The sequence below is a fragment of the Diabrotica virgifera genome, chromosome 5, assembly GCF_917563875.1.
Source record: "Diabrotica virgifera virgifera chromosome 5, PGI_DIABVI_V3a".
In the NCBI taxonomy this organism is placed as follows: Eukaryota; Metazoa; Arthropoda; class Insecta; order Coleoptera; family Chrysomelidae; genus Diabrotica; species Diabrotica virgifera.
In genome coordinates this window covers 17,791,643-17,815,753 of record NC_065447.1, presented here as the reverse complement: position 1 = coordinate 17,815,753, position 24,111 = coordinate 17,791,643, and the positions used below count along the sequence as shown (strand labels likewise).

General features: G+C 32.6%; 2 protein-coding genes across 2 annotated transcripts in view; one reads left to right on the top strand and one right to left on the bottom strand.

Annotated features, from left to right (window-relative positions):
- Positions 1-540: 540 nt before the first annotated feature.
- Positions 541-8,433, bottom strand: LOC114332846 (zinc finger matrin-type protein 2). The gene is made up of 2 exons (XM_028282628.2): positions 8,291-8,433; positions 541-1,255 (listed from the first exon to the last, which is right to left on the bottom strand). The coding sequence occupies exon 2, from the start codon at positions 1,242-1,244 to the stop codon at positions 651-653; it is 594 nt and encodes a 197-aa protein (XP_028138429.2). The 5' UTR covers positions 1,245-1,255; positions 8,291-8,433; the 3' UTR covers positions 541-650.
- A 35-nt stretch (positions 8,434-8,468) lies between these two features.
- The window catches only part of LOC114332448 (proteasome adapter and scaffold protein ECM29), a 69,229-nt gene continuing 53,586 nt past the window's right edge, over positions 8,469-24,111 (top strand). The window contains exons 1-7 of the mRNA XM_050652321.1: positions 8,469-8,648; positions 8,797-8,927; positions 10,289-10,405; positions 10,532-10,800; positions 19,531-19,663; positions 19,723-19,862; positions 23,133-23,402. Coding sequence (XP_050508278.1) covers positions 8,624-8,648; positions 8,797-8,927; positions 10,289-10,405; positions 10,532-10,800; positions 19,531-19,663; positions 19,723-19,862; positions 23,133-23,402 — 1,085 coding nt within the window. The 5' untranslated portion in view covers positions 8,469-8,623. The remainder of the gene's footprint in view (positions 8,649-8,796; positions 8,928-10,288; positions 10,406-10,531; positions 10,801-19,530; positions 19,664-19,722; positions 19,863-23,132; positions 23,403-24,111) is intronic.

The following is a 24,111-nucleotide window of genomic DNA, read 5'->3' as shown; positions in this document are numbered from 1 at the left end:
AGGATTATCCTAAGAGGGGGGTTACAACTACTGGAAGATCTTTGAAGGATATGGTGTTAAGCGTATAGAGCTCAAAGTCCATCCCAATGGGGAGGGGGGTTATAACCCCCAAACCCCCTCTGTTTACGCCTATACTCGTCCATGGGCAATATTTAATTTTTCCTACTGTATATACTCTAAGTATATATGTATAAAAAAAGTGTAAAAACGAATTCTTGTTCAGATTATGAATTGGCTGTGATCTCATAGTAAGGTAGCTTGATTCTTTCTTCCTATTATTTCCAGATACATGTGTTTTAAATAGTTTTGTAGACTAGTGGATTAAAATATTGTATTTTATGTATTATTATACATATCTGATTTCCAATATATAATTACATTGTAATAATTTTGAAAAAAAAACTTTTACGCAGGTACAATTTTACAATTTCAATAGTAACTACCAAAATTACTATATTTTTGTATACAATTTGAAAGTTGGAACATACCTGACATGCCTCACTTGTCCTCTGGAGGGTTAACATATACATACTTTGTAAATATTTTTTATAGTACATTTATTTATAAATTAAAGAATCAAGCAGTAAAACAATATTTATATCTGGGAGAAGAAAAGTGACACTAAAAAAATTTAACAATTAACTAGTCCCTTATTTCTTTTTAGACGAACCAAACCCAGAAAATCCCATTATACTAGCTAATTCACTTTGTGGTTCTTCTTCAGCATCCTCTTCAATTTTTCTTTTCTCTCTCCTTTTCTCCTTCCTGTACTCTTTCAACTTTTCTTCCTCTTCTGCCAGTTCTTGTAGCCTAGACGCCATATCATATTCTTTCTTTTTTTCTTCCATTTTTTTCTTATTCGCTTCAAATCTTTTCCTAACCGAATCTAAACTACTTCTTTCCACTTTCATGGACATACCCAGATTCCTTTGATGTTTCTTACCATTGATATGGTCCAGAAAGTTGATAGAATCTTTAACCACGCAATCACAGACATTACAGTAGTATCCACCAGACTGTGATGTAGGAGTATTTTTGTTTATAACAATGCTTTTTCCTAATTTAGAGTCGAGATCTACTTTGTAGTCACGGATTTTTAGGAGTTCTCTTTTTACGGGAATTCCTTTTTTCTTGTTTTCTGCTTCCTCTTTTTGGTATTTCTCTTCCTTTATTCTCTCTTCTGCTAGTTTTTCATACTCATCTTTGTCCCATTTTCGACGATGGTCATCAGGTCTCACAGACATCTTCAGATAATCTAAAATTTATTATATTAGTACTATTTAAAAATTAGGAACTAAATTTATTAATATATTTACGGATTTACCATTTTTACAAAATTTTTAGATATTGTAATCAGTTTTCAGTACAAACTTTAGAATAGAATAGAAGAGAAATATGCTTTATTGTCACTGAACATTGTACAATTTTATGGACAAAGCTTACAAAGCGTCAGAAAGTGACAACATCTACAATTTACTGAAATTACATAAATTGTCAATATACAAAATAAAAGATAAGTAAAAAAAATCCACGAGAAAAATTTTTCTGTAGTTGGCTGTATACCATTTATTGCAAAAAAACATGAAATCCTTTATAAAACGTATATTTGTTAAAATCCCTATAGGGCTACATCACATAACAAACAGAACTAGTTTTCAATCGGTTGACCAATCATCATCAGTATTTTCTTGGATCTAACATGCTAACCACCAAAGTAAAAAATATTTGGGTAAAAACCCTTTAAAATTAATCCGTCGTAGGAACATATAAAAATGATGTGAATTTAAACATGGATGGTTAAAATATCCAATGTTTCACGCTCGAGGTACCATTGAGCTAAATTTGACTTGTTCACGTCATGGCTGTATGGAAGCAAGTCTTGCTTCAGCCATGATGTGAACAAGTCAAATTTAGCTCAATGGTACCTCGAGCGTGAAACATTGGATATTTTAACCATGGGAGTGAAGCTACAATAACTGCGAGTACAAACACCACCTCCAAGCTTGAAGACGCCCAGAACACTGCCCTTCGCGTCATCACCGGTGCTCCAAAATCAACACCGATTACATCAATGGAAGCCCAGACCGGTATTGAACCAATACAATGCCGCAGAGAGCAACACGCGTTAACCTTCTGGGAAAGGCAAAGACGAATACTTCCACAAAAATGGGACGAATATAGACAAGCAGCCTCACGTCTTAAAACACAAACCACTCCGCTTCCAGTAGCAAATCAAATCATGGAAAAATACCACATTGACCTGTCGAAAGCCGCCCCCTTCCCAGCGCAAACTACACTCGCCCGTTGTCTACCAAACACAGAATTGCGTCTTGAAAACCATAACGACCCGAAGTACTTATCGTCAGACATTGTCCTAAGGAAAGCCGCCCTAGAGACGATACACACCAATTACCCAGCGCATGAGTGGCTCCACATCTACTGCGATGGCTCCTCGATGCCGGACTCGGGAAGAACAGGAGCTGGATATGTCTCAACGTTCTCCAAAGGCTCCATAGCTGTGGGTGCCCCTCTCACCAACTATGATGGCGAAATTGCTGCTATACACGAAGCCGCTAAAAGTCTCGAGAATCTCTAACACCCCCAAAAAGTTGCCTTCTTCATCGACTGCCAAGCCGCAATCCTCGCCCTGTCGACAAATCGATATACCGACTGTGCCTAAACAATATCTTGCCGCGTCCAACTATCGAACTTGCTGGAAAAAGGGTGGCTGATTACTTTACAATGGATCCCTAGTCATGTCGGTGTTGAAGGGAATGAAGCGGCGGATGAACTTACAAAAGAAGGCACTACTCTTCCACAGCCCCCTAGCTTCCAATCGTACACATCAGCAAAGTCCACCATTAAAAGAGGAATCAAAGCGAAGATAAAAGACCAGCAAATACAAGCCGGTGCCGGAAAATCTTGGGCCCACCTAATAGAGTCACCAATCCCTCACAACTTGCCGAGACCCATCAGTGTAGCCGCGTTCAGAACAACTACGGGGCATGACTACCTGGCCTCCCATCTACATCGCATCGGCGTCCGTGAAAATGACAACTGTCCACTATGTAATCAGCCCCAGATGGATGCTGCTCACCTCCCAGAGTGCCCAGCCCTGATAACAGACCCACCCAAGGAGGATGAAGATCGCCTACGAGAAACGGCTCGTCTATACTGGTCAGCGCGCCGCCAAATGGCTAACATGCCAAGGGTGGGCGTTGGCTAGTTAGTAAGTAAGTAAGGATATTTTAACCATCCATGTTTAAATTCACATCATTTTTATATGTTCCTATGACGGATTAATTTTAAAGGGCTTTTACCAAAATATTTTTTATTTTGGTGGTTAGCATGTTAGATCCAAGAAAACACTGATGATGATCGGTCAACCCATTGAAAACTAGTTCTGTTTGTTGTGTGATGTAGCCCTGTATAGGGATTTTAACAAATATACCTTTTATAAAAGATAAGTAATGAAATAAAACAAAAACAATCTATTGCAACATTTAAATAAATTTCAAATTCCATAATAAAACAATGGAAAGTTTAAATTGCTGTACATGATACCCAAATATAGATAAAAATACTCTAGTTACTTGTACATAAAAGTACATACTGTAATTTTTAGGTATTCATTTAGAAACTCTTCTACGGAATAAAATGGTCTTTCAGATAGATAGGCTTTTCTCGTTTTACGGAACTTGGCGAAAGATGTTGCAGATTTAAGTTGTAAAGGAACATGGTTGTATTGCTTTTATGCAAAATATAATATAGATTTCTTTACTAACTCAGTGGATGGGATCAGTAAATAATCGTCAAAGGGTGAATTTCTGGTGGAGTAGTCATGATTAGGTCTTGCTTGATTAGGTGCTTACGAATTAAGCCAACAGTTTCTAAAATATATAAAGAGGGAAATGTTAAAATTCCGTAATCTTTGAAGTAGCTTGTGCAATGAGTTGTTCTTCTGAGGACAAACAGATACTGTATTGCTCGTTTTTGTAATTTAAAAACAACATTGGATTGGTGAATATGAGTTTGAAAAGGTAGAACACTTTAAATATCTTGCGAGTCTCAGTTAATGAAACTAATGATAGAAGCATCGTAATCAGTGAAAGAATCCAGGCAGGAAACAGAGCCTACTGGAAATACAATAACTTCCTCAAAGATAAGAAGCTTACTCAGAATACATAACTGAAAATTTACAAAGCAGCAATTAGACCAGTAATCACATACGGTGCTGAAGTAATGTGTCTGGCCCAGAAAGAGGAAGAAAGATTGAGGATCCTAGAGAGGAAAATAATTCGGAGTATAGCAGACCCACTAAACTTATATAATAATGAATTCAGAAAACTCATGAACCACGAAGTAAGAGGACTTCTGAAAGGAGAAGACATCATCAGATTTATCAAGGCACAGAGACTCAGATGGATGGGACATATAGAAAAGAGAAATCCACAAGCCGTCATCAAGAAAATTTCCAAATGGAGACCTGTATTAGGCAGACCACGAGGAAGACCCAAAACTAGATGGGAGAACCAGATAGTCGAGGATTTTAAGATGGGAGTCAGAGAATGGGTAACCATAAGCAAAAAAAGGAACGAATGGAGAAAAATTGTAGAAGATGCCAAGTCACACAACCAATTGTAAAACCAAAATTTAAATGCGGATTGATTCACCGCGACAAACGAATCGGAAGAATCCAAAGAGGGCGGCAATCACTCCGCTAGGAGTGTGGATGCCATAATGATGATCAGATTGGGCAGCTGTACTAGAACCCCAAAAAAGAAGACCATATGGAAGATGAGACTCGAACAAAGAAAAATATGTTATTTTGGAAGATGCTAAATTAATTCCATTCATTGCTAAACAAATCGTATTGCATAGCAAGCAGAGGCTAGTTTATTGCTTAACCTTTCCCAGCCAGTGCGAAGCGAAATTTTGTTGTAATTAATTATATTTGGATTTATCATATTATGTTTTATCATTTTTTAATGTGTAGGTTTTTCCATCTTACTAATCGCAATGATATGTAAATTTTGTAATCCAAATTAACTAGAAATAAAAACCTACTTGTGGGATACGTTTGTATTCCACACTGTATAATATGTGGTTCAAGTTTTGTATTACATGTTTTGTATTACATGTTTCGTATTACATGTATGCCCCAAAAATAATGACAAGAGGACAAGAAGAATGTGTCAAAAGTGTTCTAAACCAGTTTGTTAAAATCATAGCTTTGCCACAAAAACAGTTCAATGTATTCTTTGTAAGGATGATAATACGATGTAATATTTTTTTATTACCTTTTAATACTTAGAGTTTGATAACAATGATTTTTTATTCATTTAACAGATCACTTTTAGAAGGTGACTAAAAATCCCTTAAAATCTGCATGTGACACACAACTTCGAATAGGGACACGTTTTATATCCTGTTCGGCTAAAGTGAAAGTTTAAGTTCATCGGCTGGGAAAGGTTAAAAATGCGACAAGAAAGGACCATTTAAGTTTTCTGTCTAAAAAATATCAAGACATTTTACAGAATCAATGGTACTGATTTCGTTGTCATTAAGAAGCAAGGGTTGAAGAGTCCTTTATAGGATAATGCTACTGTCTTATCCACATACAAAGAGAGTAAATTAGAGTCAGACCAGGTTTCTACTGTAAGCAAATCAGAAGTGCATGAAGAGTTGTTCCAAATGATACTGGTATCAACAAAATGAAAAATTCTTCCATGGATTTTTAAATAAGTGATGTCATTTATAAAGAAAAGGAAAAATAGAGGACCCAATACTAAACCTTGTGGTACCCCTCTTACAACATACAGTGAAACCTCGATTATCCGTCTCTCCATTAACTGTCACCTCTGTTAACCGTCAGGATTCCTACATAAGTTTTATTGACTACATAAGCAAAAATTTAATTAACTTATTTTTTTGAACATTGCGATAAGCCAAACGAATGGTTAATTTGTGACGAGGATGAAAACTGATATTGATTGCTGACAGATGATGAAATTGTTGAAATGGCAACAGAGGCCGACGAAACAGATTCAAAAGCTGACACAGGCTTGGAATTTGACGGTGGCGATGACGATTATGCTATTGCAACTGACAAATATTTGAAGACGCAAGAGAAGAAGCTCGATTTGAGCAAAGAAGCTAGAGAAGCTGCATCGAACATGCAATGATTATTGAGTGGTATTCTCAACAAAAAGAAACTAATAAAGTATACATTGCATAATCTTAACGATGATAGCCGATTAAGAAATTCACCCGTTGCAAAATGTGAGTAACAATAAAACAAACAAAGATTTTAGAATATTTTAAACCAAATTGATTCGATTGTACGTACACAAATCCTTCTTATATTGTCACACAAAACATACACATCAAATTTGAGAGGTGCACTTTTAATTTTTTTTAATGTTCTGTTAACCGTCTTTTCGATTATCCGTCATACCTTTGTTCCGGTGCCCTGACGGATAATCGAGGTTCTACTGTACAATGTTTTTGAGACTAGAGTCAGTATCACTTGCTCTAACCAGTTGTTTCCTATTCCCCAAGTAAGATTGGAACCAATTCAAAGAAATACCTCGAATTCAGTAGAAATTTAGTTTTTTTTATCAAAATGTCGTGATTTACACAATCAAAAGCTGTAAAGATGTTATACTTTAGTTTAGTTCCATAGGTTTTGAAGTATGGTTTTCGCATTTGGTCTCCTTCATAATATTATATTATAATAGTGACATTTACAGTATCGAGAGAGTTCAAAATAAATTTTTGAAGGTATGCGTTCACAAAATTGGTTGTATTAGACAGCAATACACATACGATGATATACTTTCAATACTTATTATCTCGTCACTACATCATAGAAGGTTTGAAGAAGATTTACGGTTCCTTCATAAGATTATAAATGAATATGTTCAAGATCCGACAGGGCAGAATGGAAGAACATTGTTAAGCAGGCCAAGACTCACAAAGGGTTGTAGCGCCAAGTTTTAATGATAATATAGAAGAATTCCTTAAGTAGTAAAATTAATGCATGTATTTCCAGTGGAAATCATCCATACTATGCTAATAAAAGATTGATGAAATCAAAATTATTAGACAACCAAACTAAAATGACTATCTACACAACTCTGATTAGATTAGATTGATTGATTGATAGACCTGCAGTAACCTATGGTTGTGAAACCTGGGTAATGACAAAAAAAGATGAAGCCCAATTCAGGATATCCGAGAGAAAGATACTGAGAAAAGTATATGGCAAGGTGGGTGACGAGGTTAATGAATTGAATGGAGGGTATGATAATAGGTTTGTCCCAACACGACCGCGAACCGTCATGAAACGGTAACACTCCTGGGTAGTAAACAAAATCCGTTCCAATAAAAATATGATTGTCATCGGATCGTCCTTCCCACTGTTCCAACAAGAATTGTGATCTTTCGGTGACAGTTTCATGATGATCATTTCAGTAATCGGGCAAATGCATAATGTGCTGGTTGAACTGACTTGCGCACTAGGATTTAATTCTTTAATTTTTTTGAGCCTTTGATCGACTAAAAGCACACAAGCTGTCACCAACAAAAATGACAAATATATGATAATGATAGATAAATCAGTTATCAGTTATCAGTCAGATAACCGTTCCAACATCGGTTTCCAAATTACCGTCATGGAACAATAACTGGGCGATACAATTACGAACATGCGCCCAACAAACGGTACAAGTAGTTTCGTAACGGTTTCTGGACCGTCCAAAAGTTCATGCTGGAACAAACCTATTGTAAGATTTGTGAAAAGTCAAAAGGCTGACAGGGATGGGTCATGCCCAGAGACAAGAAGATATAAAAATAGCAAAGAAAATATTACAATGAAAGCCCAGAGAAAAAAAGAAAGGCCCAGAACGAGATGGTTGGATGATATAGAAGACTACCTGAAAACCAGGAATATAAGACAATGGAGGAAAAGGGTACAAGAGAGATCTGAATGAAACGACAAGGCCAGACAGGCCAATACCCATCAAGGGTTATGATGTCAAAAGAAGAATAAGCATAGCAACAGTTTCGAGTTATTTGGAATATCTACAAACAACAACTTTTAAGAAATCAGTTCAGGTTTTGAGTATGATTATCTAATAAGAAAGTTCGTAATTTAATTTTGTTTAGGTAATCCTACATTTGATTTTTTTTGTTCACCCAACTTTTGCTTTGTACAGGTTGACGTTATACGTTTGTAAAATTGGTACAATACATGCGTAAATAATTAAATTAATAAATTCATACATACTTTGTATTTGATCCAATTTTAAATTTATAAGAATTTTGTTGTCAAACAGAACAACCAAAACACTAAAAAGGAAAACAGCTGGCCTAAAAAATAACCTTACTATTTCTTCTTTTTGTTTTCAACTTACTTCAAATCAAGAAAGAAGATTTATTTAGCCTTTGTATGTGGATGACAATCAATAAATGTCAAGAATTCTGACATTTGTGTGAATATTCTTATAAATTTCTAATATTTTCAATATCATTGGATATTGGAAATTTATATTTTAATTTAATCCGGATTAAATTCTGTTTTTTGTGTATTAACTTGATATTTAAATTTTAATTCAATAACATGGCAGCAGCCGCTGATGAGTTAAGTAAGTATTAATAATAATAATTATTCCCAAAGAAAATGAATTATCATCTTCCATTGTTTACCATTTTATAATGTCCAAATCCTATATTTATATTCAAATTATTTAATAACAATTTTCTTTGATGTATTTATCAAAATATGTGTTTTAGTGCTTTTGGAAAGAGTATTTCTCCGCTTAGGTTCAGCAGAAACAGATGACCAATTACAGAATATTCTGTGTAAATTCTTACCCCCTGTGCTACTTAAATTGTCATCTCAGCAAGAGGGAGTCCGAAAAAAGGTAAATTTCTTCTTAGGTACATACATACAAATACACTGCCCGTCAGAGAAAAGGAGCACCTCACAGCATGGGTAATTTTGATGTCTTGAATTTCCTAAATCTATTGTCCGATTTAAGTGATTTTTTAATATATTTATAGTCTTATTCGTTAACAATATCGCAGTAATAATATTGTTGCCAGACAGGTAAATTTTAATTGTATACTGGATGTACCAATCAAACTTTTTTTTTCTCAAAGTTCACCGCACCCTGTGAAATATTCTAGCATTTATAAAATACTGAATAAACCCAACTATAGCCTCTGGTTTTCTTAACATTCTGTTTTTTGATTCATTCACTTATGTTGGATAATAAAAAAGTTTGGTATAGTTGGTTCGCTAAACTCAGACACAAGTGGCTAGTGATTTTAGCAAGTAATTTTGCCAATTTCGTAAAATTGGCAAAAAAAATTACTAAATAGTTAATAATTACTAAATAGTTAGTAATTTTGCCAATTTTGGCAAAATTGGCCAAAAACAAAAAAATTACGTACTAAAATCACTAGCCAGTTGTGTCTGAGTTTAGCGAACAGACTATACCTACTTTAACAACTAGCCATGTTCTTCATCAGTACAGGGTTTTATCCAAATAAGTGCGACAAACTTTCAGGGGTAATTCTGCTTGAAAAAATAATGACTGTTTGTTTGCTTTATAAACATATATCTGCAAATGCTTCGTTTCCAAGATATAGGATGTTGAATTTTTTCTTACAAACTGATGATTTATTTATTGCTCTAAAACCGGTTGAGATATACAAATGAAATTTGCTAGGTTTTAATAGGTAGGTAGGTATTGCGCATTTTTTGACATACAATGAAGAATTTTATATTCACCATTGGCGTGCATAAGGGTAATATTACGGGCTTTAGAGCAATAAATAAATCGTTAGTTTGCAAGAAAAACTTCAACATCCTGTATCTCAGAAATGAAGCATTTGCAGACATGTTTATAAAATGCAAACAGCCATTATTTTTTAAGGTTATCTGTAAGTATAACATATTTTATTAATTTTTACCATATTCTCCAGCTAACCTGGATTTTGGATAACCCGGATTGGCCACGGTCCCAATTAATCCGACTTATCGAGGTTCCATTGTACTTTATAAATGCTAGAATATTCCACAGGTTGTGGTGAACTTTGAGAAAAAAACACAGTTTGATCGGTACACCAATAACATAAAACAAATTAAAAGAAGATGGAGAAATATATAAAAAAATATAAAATTTCATAAATTTTGTGGATATGCCCGTTTTCTCTGACACACAGTGTATTTTTTTTGATTCTCTAATGCTTTATTAATTCTTTGGTATATACGTTATAGGTAATGGAATTGTTGATACATGTTAATAGGAGACTTAAATCTAGGCCTCAAGTCCAGTTACCAGTAGAGGCTCTACTAACTCAATATCAAGATCCTTCAGCAACTTCATTTGTTACTGTAAGTATTTTATGAAGGCTATTAAAAATTACGTTTCGTTTAGATCTACAACATAATTTTGGTAATGTTGAAACATTTTTGTAGTAGAAATGGATGCATGTTTATAAAATTGATTAACCTTTGCAGAATTTCACTATCATATACCTAAAAACTGGATTTCCTCGTTTAACATTAGAGAAACAAATCGAGTTGGTCCCAATTGTGATAAATGCTCTGGATAACAAACCTCAGTCACATATTGATGGATTGCTCTTGTTAATTGTTCCTCTTTTGGGCAAAGTTAAAATCCCTACTGAGCCAGAGAAGAAACTAAATTTCTTTGGCTTGAATGAAAAGCTTCATATTAGGATGCAACTGCTAGAGATTCTGTTGGATATGATTCTGTTGCCATACAGGTAAGGCTTAATTTTATACTTTTCTGAAAAATAAGTGGAGAAGCCAACATACATAAAAGTATGCCAACACAGTTATTTCTCGGAAACTGCTAGAACGATTTTTATAGATTTTGGTGGGTAAGGGTCTTCTAATGCGGCCGATATTATAGTAATAGTAATAGTGGTAATTACATTGTTGTCAAATCTTCCGTTTTTCTGGAAATCTAATGAACTTTCTTATTTTAACACCCTGTATTTTTTTGCGTTTTGAGGTCCTTAAGAAATACTAATTATTTTTCATGTTATACTCCGTGTACCTAAATGCCACAGTTTTGGAGTTATTGCTACATTTTATAAAAAAAATTTTCGGCCCGGGTAGACATTATTTTAGGTTCTTTGGATCACTGGGAACAAAAAAGGTCTTTTGTAATTTTCCTCTAAAGTTAATCGTTTCTGAGTTATAAACAATTTAAAACTGAAAAAAAAAATCGAAAAATGACGATTTTCTAGGTTTAAAAACAAGTAAAAAATATTTTGAAACTGCGAAGTACCTAAATTCAAGTTCAAACCTTATTGTATCAGCTACCGTTAAGTGATTTGTTCTTATTTCATTTTAAAACATTGTTTTTTAGTTGTTAATGCATCCCGATCGCCCGTCCTGTCATATGCGCTTCATTAACAATTAAAAAAAAAAAAAAGAATGTGTGTGTACTTTGTACGCACGTAAGAAGTTATACTTCTATTATATGATTTCTTAAAAATAAATATACTTTAAACAGTTTATTTTAATTTTTTTTAAACATCAAACTAATTTTGTGCTTACCGCTTTCAAAAAAAAATAAAAAAAGTATAGGATTGCACTGGATTCGAACTCACGACCTCTCAATCTCTGGCCGAATTAGTCGAGGCATTGAAGCACAGAAAAAGGCCTTACTCTCGATTTTTGGCGCAGTAAGACGGATTTTAATGCAGTTTGGTGAGTTGGATTCGTGAGAATGTCAGGAAATTTTGTGAACTATTGTAATGAATAAGAAATCTGAAATTTCATTTGTGCATAAGAAAAATTCATTTCAAAAGTGCATTTTGAAATAGGCAATTATTATAAATTTGCAACCCAGTAAATAGTTGGGCAACATCCCGATTAATTATTTTAATTATTTTTAATCATTTATAAGTCCATATAATAATAGTCTAAGATGTCAATAACCATTAATAATAAACAAAAAAAATTTCCTTATGTGGGAATCGAACCAAGTACTAACGGGTCCGTAGCTAAATACACATACCGCTAATCTACGCAGACACTTGCTAGACAACGGCGATATTAGGTATAAACAAAACAAATTGGTACGTAAAAATTGTAAAGAAAATTACTACATACTTAAATGTATTATAAAATTAATATATTCCTAAATTTTAGAAGAAACATTCGTAAATAGGTATTATTAATATCTATTAATGTTACTAAATGAAATATAAATATTTTGACGTTTCACAATTTGACAATTCACTTTTAACTGCAGTGCCTTAAAATTTTTAAAGCACCGGTGCTTTAAAGTAGCATTTTTAACGCTCCTATGGAGTGCTATAAATTGCATTTTTAACACGTTTGTAGAAAAATATATTTAAAAACACTAATATATTCTTTCCACACCTTTTCTGGACTGATAAATACATAAATTAAAACATTTAGTAATGAACTCCATACTGCCTGTGTACGCAGATTACTAAAATTTCACCCTCAATGAAATCGCGCCTAAAGAAGTATAACTACAAAAAGGCAGTATAACTATTAACTAACCTTTGTTGTTTCTCTTCCCACAAATTTTAACACGCAACAACCATACATTACATAACCAAATCGTCAACCGTCCACACCACAGCTGTGCTACAGCTGCCATATTGGATAATTTTTGACATGTCATCTGAACATCCAATCAGAACAAAGTTATAACGCGCATGTGCCCGGATCATAGGTTTTAATATATAAAAATTCACCCTCATATCGCGCGTAAAGGAGTATAACTTCAAAAAACAATATTTTAGAATAAAACGTGCCAAAAATTCTTATAGGGGGCTGATAGAAGAAGGTTTGAGTTTGAATTTAGGTACTTCGTAATTTTAAAAATGTTTTTTTTTACTTGTGTTTTTGAACCTTGAAAATCGTCATTTTTCGATTTTTTTCAGTTTTAAATTGTTTATAACTCGGAAATGATTAACTTTAAAGGAAAATTACAAAAGATCTTTTTTATTCCCAATGACCCAAAGGGAGCGTTCAAGTATTACTTAACGCAGTTTGGGGGGAGGGGGTCTTGTAAAACGTTACGGCGCGTTACATGGGGGGAAGGGGGGTTCGAACAGCGCGTTACGTAACATTCTTTTTTAACTTAAATGAAAAAAAAAACTACGGGACTTCTTTTATGTTTTACATAGACTCCTGAATTGTATTATGTTGCACCGTCACGCTCCGCTCATGTTCCGACAACAGGACAATAGTACCTATTCAAGTGAAAAAATCTTAAAATTTGTAACACAGATGAAGCACAGTAATATGTGTTTGCAATAATTAGATGGACCTCTCTCCACAACAAAAGATTAAAAGATACAGATGTTATTTAAGAGGTTGCAGAGGGAACTACATGTTCATAAATCATGTATGTTTTCTGAAATCGTTTTCTGCAGTAGGTATTCATTATGTTTTAAATACGCAAATTTTCAAATTATTTAAAAATGTCTTTAAATAAAAAGCATTAAATACAAAACCCACTATATTGATACTTAGTTTAGAAAATTGATAGATATTTAAAAAAAAAAAATAATACCCTTATTTAAAGTGAGATTCCTGAATTATTAATTTCAAAGTTTTATGTGATTAATATCTTGACGAAAATTATACATAATTTCAAAATTTCACCTTGCATTATTCATAATAGACCCTACATAATACACATTTTTGAGATGAGGTTGTTAAGCCGCTTCTAAAAACAAAAATATACAGGGTGTTTAATTAAAATTAAAGATAATGGACTATGCTAGACTTGAGTGAATCACCCTGTATATTCAAATTTATGTTTAAATAGTCTATACCTAGTTGAATTTAAAAGTTGACGTATCCTAGCTTTTTTATAATTTTCTAAAATAATGACACATGACAACAATTTTATTCCATAAGTGGTTTCCATACATTATAATTTTAAATGATCACCCTGTATTATTCATAAAGACCATGATATCAGATTGTTAAGCAGCTTTTAAAAATATAAAAATATACAGAGTGTTAAAAAGTAAAGCTTATGGACTACGGTAGGCTTGCATGAATCATACTGTACATTTAAATTTATGTTTAAAAAGTACACATTTTTTTATATGAAAATCTACGGGTCACAGCGTTTTTTAAAATTGATTAAAACAAGGACAGAAATAATTTTATTCCATAAGTGCCTTCTTATATATACAGGGTGTTTCAGAAAAAGGTAACACGATCTCTAAGATAGGTGAAAAACTGAAAAATAATTGGGGTTTGCTTAGTATAAAATTATGTAACGGCATGCGTTTTCACGATACAGGGCGTTGAAGAACAAAAAGTTTTACACATTTTTTTCACTATTTTTCCGAAACTACTGGCAACATCGTATATTATTTGTTATACACAAAAATTTTTACTAAGCAAAATAAAATATTGAAATAATAAATATGTTATTTTATTTTAAGTTTTTATTAAAAAAGATAAAATAGAAGAATGCATGAGAAGAACAATAAAGGATGAAGCCAAAAATGTATGTTAGGATGGGGCCAAGCAGGGAAAATGTAAATGTAAAATTAGTAATAAAATATTATTATTCTAAGTTTTGAACATATTTCATGTCATTGGACATGAAATTACGATTGGCAGGGATAACCAGACACATGAACTAAAAAGAAGAATCGTTCTTGGGTGGGCAGCAGTTGGAAAACTGAGAGAAACTTAAAAGTGAGTTGCCCACATCCCTAAAGAGAAAGGTATTTGATCAGTGCGTCCTCCCAGTCTTGACGTACGGATCAGAAACACTTACCTTACCTAAAGCCTCGGCTACCAAACTAAGAGTAACGCAGAGAAGAATGGGCGGTCAATGTTAGGAATAACTCTGCGAGACAAAATCAAAAACGAAGAAATCAGGAGAAGAACAAAGGTGACTGACGTCATCAAAAGAGCCAGGTTCAAGTGGAGATGGGCAGGACACATAGCCAGAATGACAGATGGGCGATGGACAAAAAGGTTATTGGAATGGAGGTCAAGAGAAGACAAGAGAAGCGTCGGTTGACCGCCTACAAGATGGACAGACGACGTAAGAAAGCTAAATAAAAACTGGATGAGAGCGGCGCAGGACAGACATGGTTGGAAACGAGAGGAGGAGGCCTATGTTCAGCAGTGGACTTTAGAGGCTGGATGATGATTGTAAGTTTTTATTATTACCTCAAATGCGATTAAAATAATAACAAAGTTCTTTTACCGGGTTTCCGGTACTTTTCGCAACCTAGTTTTCCATTTAGGTTCAAATGGTCACTTGGGTGTTACGTAACGTTTAGGTAGGGGGAGGGGGGAGGGTCAAAAATCTTTAAAAATTGCGTTACGTAATACTTGAACGCTCCCAAAGAACCTAAAATAATGTCTACCCGGGCAGAAAAAATTGATTTTTATAACTTGTTTAAATTTTTTTTTAATAAATTTAGCAATAACTCCGAAATTGTGGCATTTAGGTATAGGGAATATAACGTGAAAAATAATCAGTATTTCTTAAGGACTTCAAAACGCACAAAATATGCAGGGTGTTGCATTCAAAATAAGAAAGTTTATTAGATTTCCAGAAAAACGGAAGATTTGACAACAATGTAATTACCACTATAATATCGGCGGCATTAGAGGACCCTTACCCATCAAACTCTATTAAAATCGTTCTAGCGGTTATTAATTTATACGAGGTTTGGTTTTTTTAGTTTTGCATATAGCCTCTTAAAGGGGGCTGTGGTATATTATGAACCCTCTGTATAAATCATAATTTAAATATGATGTTATTAACCTTTAGGGTATTGAACATACATAAAAACAATAGCTTATAGTTTGTATCACATGTTTATTACGAGTGAACTTGAACTATAGTTGTTATGGTTCAGATAGGTATAAAAACACGCTGAGCAATCAGTATGGATATAGATATACAAATAATTATTAGAAGTTAGTATGTAGTAAGGCGAGGCGCTATGAATCATTAATGTTATTGTTTAGATATTGGATACCAGTGAATAAAATATAATGTATAGTAAGATGTGTTTAGTCTTTTTAATTAATTAGAACCAGAAGGCAGTAACAACACACTATTTAATACATGGCTGATCCTGCAGATTAGAGGAGGTCTTCTGAAAGGAGCAGAGATGGCGGTAACAAATTGGAAACGGAGACGGCGAAGATGGACCAGGACGAAGATGCAGAGAACCCAGGGAACAAAGACAAAGTGATAAAATGTAAGTAAGAATGTCTATCTTTATTAAAAATGCTTCCCTCGTTTTTATATTATTATTGAACATTGAATATTTATCTTTGCTGATTTTTGAATAATTTATGAAGTATCGATTTTTTTTTTATGAATTTTGAAACATGAAGTGATTTTTTGAATTGAATATTTTTATCAAAGTTTATTATATTTGCTATTATTGAATTTTTATTGAATTTTGAATCTTTATTGAATTTATTTGAAAAATCTATCCGATTTCGATTTTTAGTACGGTTATTTTTGAATATTTTATGGAATATCGAATTTTTTCCAAAAATTTCTATCGAAGTTTGAGATATAAACTTATTTTGAATATTTTTATCTAACTTTTGCATATGCTATTTTTTTTTATTGACGAATATGTATACTATTATTGAATTTTTATTAGCCAGTTGTTTTTATTATTGATATTTATTGATTCTATAGATACATTTTAATCGATTTTGTGTTAAATTTTGTATGATATGAACCTGCATTAATAATTTTTGTGTGATTAATGATACATAAATGATTTTTTTAATGAATAATGATTAGGGATGACATACAAAAAACATTGCTATAAGCAAGAGATATATTTTTAACGAACCGACCTGATGAGTCGAGATAAGGAATTTGAAGAAGAACTATATAGATAAGAAGAAGAACTAACAATATTATAAGCTAAATATTATGAGGCAACTAGGGACAATAAGAAACCCACTGCTCTTGTCAAATTAGGAACGTACTAAGTGATTTATAGAAGCTTGAAAGCTTATTAGAGACCCACTCTGTGTTTTGAAGGGTACCTATTTTATTCATGATTATTCGTGAATAAACAACGGCCTCAAAGCAAGGGATTGAGGTTGTGATATTTTTAGAAGAATTTGAACCGCATAAAATACCTATTTCGTGTTTTGAGTTAACTATACCACCTTAATGGTGCGTACAGATCAGGCCGAAAATTCGGGTTAATATTGGCGGAGAACTAAGACATCCGAGTGAAACCTCTTTTATTAAGGTAAAACGAAGGTATCGGAGCTAGTATATGAAGTGATGATTATGATGTTATATGAAATGATATATGAGATAAATGATATATGATTGTTATATGAAATATGTATATGAAGATGAATTATGTACACTGTAGAAGTGTTATTATGTGGAGAAAATGAAGAAATATAGTTGTAGTACCAGACAAGAAGAAGAAGAGAAAAAAAGATAATTTTTTTATTAAAATATGTGGGAAAAATGAAAGAAGACACATAAAAATTGCAAGAAAAGAAGCAAAATTAAGAAGATACTAAGCAAATAAGTAGCTAATCATTGAATTATGTCTAAGAATTAAAGTTGTAAATTTTTTTGCTCTAAAGTAATGTAAATTATAAATAACTTATTTTTAAATGTATATAATGAATTCAGGTTAAATTTTCGCGGAAAATGGAAGTGTTTGAATTAAGGATAGACAATATCTTACAATAAGTGTTAGTAGATAGTAAGCAAAGGGACACAAAAAGTGAAATTTTTAGACATTCAGCAACAGAGATTAAATCTTTATTATAGGTACAAGAGAGTTATTAGAAGTTTTTAGAGACACATTAGAAGTTTTTTAGAGAGATTACATTTTTATTATAGGTACATTATTTTAAAGTTAGTAAGACATATATAAATAAATCAAAAGAAGACTGAAATAGGAATTATTAATAGAGTAAAGGATACCTTTTTTTTTACTTATTCGAGTAATATTAGCTTAGCTTAGGACTTTTAGTTAGATACGAGATTTTTAGTTAGGTAGATTAAATTATTCCCCTGCTTATAGGAGATGCACATAGGCACTAAAAGACTATATTAAAAATCCCGATAGGTTTAGTCACTGTTTTCATGTGGACACTGTTTTGTGAATGGAGAAAAGACTCAAAAAGCAAGACGGAACAGAAAGTGAATTAGTGATAATAATAAACAATTTTTAGGATAAAAAAAAAACTCTGAAACGTACCATGTTACAGTTAGTTAGGATAGTTAGGAAATTTAATTTTTGAAAATAGTATTAGGTAACCATAAACATTTTGTAAAAGGGAAAGAGGAATATACCGTCAGATATTCTTCTTCTCTTCTTAGGACTTTCTTTTTTAAAAACGGCGGAGATGTGGTATATTATGAACCCTCTGTATAAATCATAATTTAAATATGATGTTATTAACCTTTAGGGTATTGAACATACATAAAAACAATAGCTTATAGTTTGTATCACATGTTTATTACGAGTGAACTTGAACTATATTTGTTATGGTTCAGATAGGTATAAAAACACGCTGAGCAATCAGTATGGATATAGATATACAAATAATTATTAGAAGTTAGTATGTAGTAAGGCGAGGCGCTATGAATCATTAATGTTATTGTTTAGATATTGGATACCAGTGAATAAAATATAATGTATAGTAAGATGTGTTTAGTCTTTTTAATTAATTAGAACCAGAAGGCAGTAACAACACACTATTTAATACAGGGCCACCAATAAAACTTTCGGACAAAAAATGTGACCTAAACCTTTTGTTGACGTAAATCCAGAGTTTCATTGCGATACAAGTCGTGTAGATACAGTGAATTTTTGAAATTAGCAGGGAAAGATCCTACATGATGAAGAACTGGGTGTTATGGAGTTAGTTTCCTGTGGGATCCTTCATTTGCTCACAGAAGAGCAAAAGCTGTTTAAAACAGCTTTAAATGTGTTAAAGAATATTGAAATGGTTCAACAAAGGATGTTCAAAAAATGTTTATTTGTTTATAGTATTGTTAGTGGCAACGAATCTTGGATTTACTCCTACGAACTGGAAGACAATTAAATTTTTGGAGCTATAACACATCGAATTGTTAAACCATCCACTGTATAGCCCCGATGCAAGTCGCAACGACTTCTTCACTTCCCAAAGATTAAGAATTCAATGCATTGGCACGTTGGCAGCGATTCTAGTCACTGAAGAAGCCATCAATATCTTTAAAAGAGCGATTTTGCAGGTGTCAACTGAAGACTGGAATAACTGTTTTACCAATTGGTTTGATCGTATGCAAAAGTGTATTGATCTTGGTGGAACATATTTGGAAAAGCAATAAAGTACTTTAGTCTATATATTTCTTGTCTTTATGACTTTATGACTTATAGAGAACCCTCCTATCTACATAGTTATATTTATAAAGAAAAAATCAGCTTATTTGAGACCATTCTATGTAATTTTTATATCTTTAGTGCTTTGTCACCTCAAGCAGTGGATAATGAAAATCAGTCCAACAATGTGACACTGCCAGTACCTCCTTGCATGAGCGAAACATCATATAAAAGAGTTACTAGTACTACTATGAAACCAGAGGCTCTTGAAGAGGTATGTCTGTTGAATTCTATAATACTATGTATCTAATAAAATATTTGATATGATTTTAGATTAAGTTGGGTATTGTCAAGTTTTTGGGACAGGGGATTTTTAACAACGAAGAAATTTTAGCTCATTTGGTGGTTGCTGCTTCAGATACTAGATTTAGTGTTGCTAATTTATCTGATACAGAGCTAAAGCGCGTGATTGGGTAAGTTATTTACATTTATGTTATTTGCTTCCATATACAGGGTGTTTCATTAATAATTGTCCATATAGTAACTGGAGAAACCTTAGCACAAAATATGAAGATTTAACCTAAAACACTTATATAAAATGTGGTTCCTTACTGAGTTACAGGGTGTTTTATCTAAAAATTTAAAAAATATTTTTGCTCAGAATTTTAAAACTATTCGACGTATCATTTTCATACTTGGCAGGAAGTATAGGTACTGTACAAAATACTAAATTTTGTTAAACAAACGTTTCTGGCTATTACCAGAGGCGTACGACGGGGGAAAGTGAATGGTTGACCCTCTCCAAATTCTACGCCACTGGCGGAATTGCTATTTTAGTTCAATTTTTGGATTCTCCAATACTTTCTATAAAAATAATATACCCTTTGTTCGTAACGATAAATTCATTAATTTTCGAAATATTTGAAGTTAAATATGAAACGACACGGTTATTTTGATTAATGTATTGTGTCGCTTCATTTTTAATTTCAAATATCTCGAAAACTAATCATTTTATCGTTACGAATAGGGAGTATATTATTTACATAAAAAGTATTAGAAAATCAAAAAATTACACTAAAATAGCAATTTCGTCAGTGGCGTAGAATTTGGGAAGGGTCAACCAGCCACTATCCCCTGTCGTACACCTCTGGTAGTAGCTAGAAACGTTTGTTTATCTTAATTTAGTAGGGTGTACAGTACCTACACTTTCTGCCAAGTATAATAAGGATACGCCAAATAGTTTTAAAGTACTGGGTACAAATACTTTTTAAATTTTAATCATTTGAATCATATCGCAAATTAATCAAAATAACTGTGCCGTTTCATATTTAACTTCAAATATCTCGAAAACTAATGACTTTATCGTTACCAATGAAGAGTATATTATGTACGTAGAAAGTATTAGAGAATCTAAAAATGGCACTAAAATAGTAATTCCTCCAGTGGCGTAGAATTTGAGAAGGGTCAACCATTCACTATCCCCGGTCGTACGCCTCTGGTAGTAGCTATAAACGTTTGTTTATCATAATTTAGTAGGGTGTATAGTAGTCGCACTTTCTGCCAAGTATAAAAAGGATATGTCGAATAGTTTTAAAATGCTGAGCAAAAATAATTTTTAAATTTTTAGACAAAACACCCTGTAACTCAGTAAGGAACCACATTTTATTTAAGTGTTTTAGGTTAAATCTTCGTATTTTGTGCTAAGATTTCTCCAGTTACTATATGGACAATTATTAATGAAACACCCTGTATAGCCCGATCAAAGAACAATCTGACCCCAAAAAAAAAAATAAAGGAAGGATGAAAATTTGGGAATAGGTAGTTGAAATTGTCTATTATTATATAAGAAAAAGTTTACAATTCTACATCCCCTCCATTTTTCAAATATAGAGGGGAATACAAGTCAATACTTTTCGAGTTATTTGCGAGTAAATATGTTCATTTAAAAAAAACATGTTTATGGACGTTTTTTTTTCGCAGATAACTCAAAAAGTAAGTACTCTATCGAAAAAAATATTCTTAGTAATAATATTCTTAGTAAAATATTCTTATAAAAAATTGAAAAAAAAAATGGTGTACGCGTGAGGTCTGCTGACCCAATATAAGCAGAGTTGTAACTAATGAAAAGTAGGTTCTTCTTCGTCAAATTCCAAATCGAATATTTCAATGTGAAATAACCAAAAAACAGAACACTTTTCGGGGAAAATTCATTACAACTTTTTTAAAGTGTTTAACAAAGGATTATTTTTGTTAAAAAAAAAACTTGTAACATTAAAAGTAAGTGAGTTACGCTCAAAATATTGTTGGTCCCTTTTATTTTTTGGTACAAAAATCACGAAAATCACTCCCTAATTAGCATCACAAATAAATTTTATCATTACCACTTCACAAGTTACTTTGCTTACGTATTATTTATATGATCTGTAAGTTTCATCGGTTCAAAGTGCTTATTTTTGAAAAAGCTGTAGTTAAAATGGCTTGAACGAGTTCACGAGTTTAGGCAAATTTTGAACAGCCGTAGCATAATCAATTTTAGTATAACAAGGAAACAAAAAAGGAAAAATATTCAGAAAAGCAAAACGTACATTTTATTACTCTTTAAGATTTTTGGTATTACTAATAATTTTTAAGTTAATTCCATTTTTTTTTTCAAAATTAAAAAAATGTTTTATTTTAAACCCAATTTTTTTCAAAACTGAGCACTTTGAACCAATGAAACTTATAGATAATATAAGCAATACATAAGTAAATTAACTTGTGAAGCGGTTACGATTAATTTTATTTGGGATGCTAATTAGGGGGTAATTTTCGCGATTTTTGTACCAAAAAATAAAAGGGACCAACAATATTTTGAGCGTAACTCACTTATTTTTAATGTTAGAATTTTTTTTTAAACAAAAATAAACCTTTTTTAAACACTTTAAAAAAGTTATAATGAATTTTCCCCGAAAAGTGTTCTGTTTTTTGGTTATTTCACATTGAAGTATTCGATTTGGAATTTGACGAAGAAGAACCTACTTTTCATTAGCTACAAATCTGCTTATACTGGGTCTGCAGACCTCACGCGTACACCATTTTTTTTCAATTTTTTATAAGCTATATTTTTACTAAGAATATTTTTTTCGCTAGAGTACTTACTTTTTGAGTTATCTGCGAAAAAAAAACCGTCCATAAACATGTTTTTTTTTTAAATGAACATGTTCACTCGCAAATAACTCGAAAAGTATTTACTTAGTGAAAAAACTCTATAGAACAAATGAACAAAAGTTGCTTAGAATTAGTCATTTTATCCAATTCCGGGCCTATTTTGAACGTATATTTTTTCACTCAAGAGAAAATATTTTTCACCCCGTATTTCCCAATTTTTGTAAAATGGAGGGGATGTAGAATTGTAAACTTTTTCTTATATAATTATAGACAATTTCAACTACCTATTTCCAAATTTTCATCCTTCCTTTATTTTTTTGGAGGTTTTCGTAAAATTGTGTGTTTTACTGATCGGGCTAACAAGAACTAAATAAAATATTTCTCACAATATGATACTTAGTTTTTTCCATGGTTTTCAATTTGATTTAATTTAATGATCCAACACAGGTCGGAACAGAAAAGCCAACTTAAGTCGGTAGAAGAGCTAACTTAAGTTGGTAGAAAAAGCCAACTTAAGTTGGCTTTTTGTTCCATTGTCAAGACCTCGTTTATGCTGTTCTTGCACAAAGCTCTTACCCTAATTTTTGGGATTTTAGGTCAGTCGATTGGTCTCTGCCGCAGACATCTCTACCTTTATATGATTTGTTCTCCGGAACCATATTAAAGAGTGTGAAGCCTGAGTTAAAGAAAACCTCAGCTAATACAAGAATTCGTCTCAAGTTATTAACAGCGTTGTGCAGAGTTACAGATAATGGCTTCATTTTCCCTAGATGTATCCATATTATTTTGGATTCCTTCTTTGGAGCTAACACCAACACTAGACTGAAAACATTGGCTCTTAATTTTGCAGGGAATATAATTCGTTAGTAAGTATTATAGTTATTAAGGTACCATGGGTATTATAAGGATAATAACGCTTGAGGGCAATGGTGTATATACCGAGGGCCTTTGGCCCGAGGGATATACGTTGACCGAAAGCGTTATTATCTATAATACCCGTGGTGCCTTCAACGTTTAATGTCCGACTAAATTATTCTTTATATGCAAAAAAATTAAATGCATTTTGAATTAATTAGTTTTTAAATAAGTACATTTACCAGCAATAGTAGTAACGTAATTATGGTAACCATAGTTTTACTTAGGTTGTTATTTGTCAACTTGACAGTATTTAACTAGTTATTTAAATTTAATGCCCTAGGGCGATCATACTTAACTGACTTCGAGATCATGTAATTATTTGTCAAATAACATACCAGTCGAACATTAAATATTTTAAATGCAATAACTGCATGTTTACCTACAATATGCAACTTGTGTATACTGACACCGACACAAGTCCTTACTTTGGTGTACGCTCATTCCCTTCACGAGTTTTACATACTTTTCAGGAACCCTTTTCTCCCTCATACATCTCCATAGCTCTTGTCTAGGAACTGTGACGTATGCCTTCTCAAGATTTATAAACACCAAATGAAGCTCAAAAATTTACTATTATATAAAATAACATTTGTATTAGAGAGTTTATTAATCAAAGGGTCAATCCATGCCAAGTGGTCCAATATAAATTATTTCCTT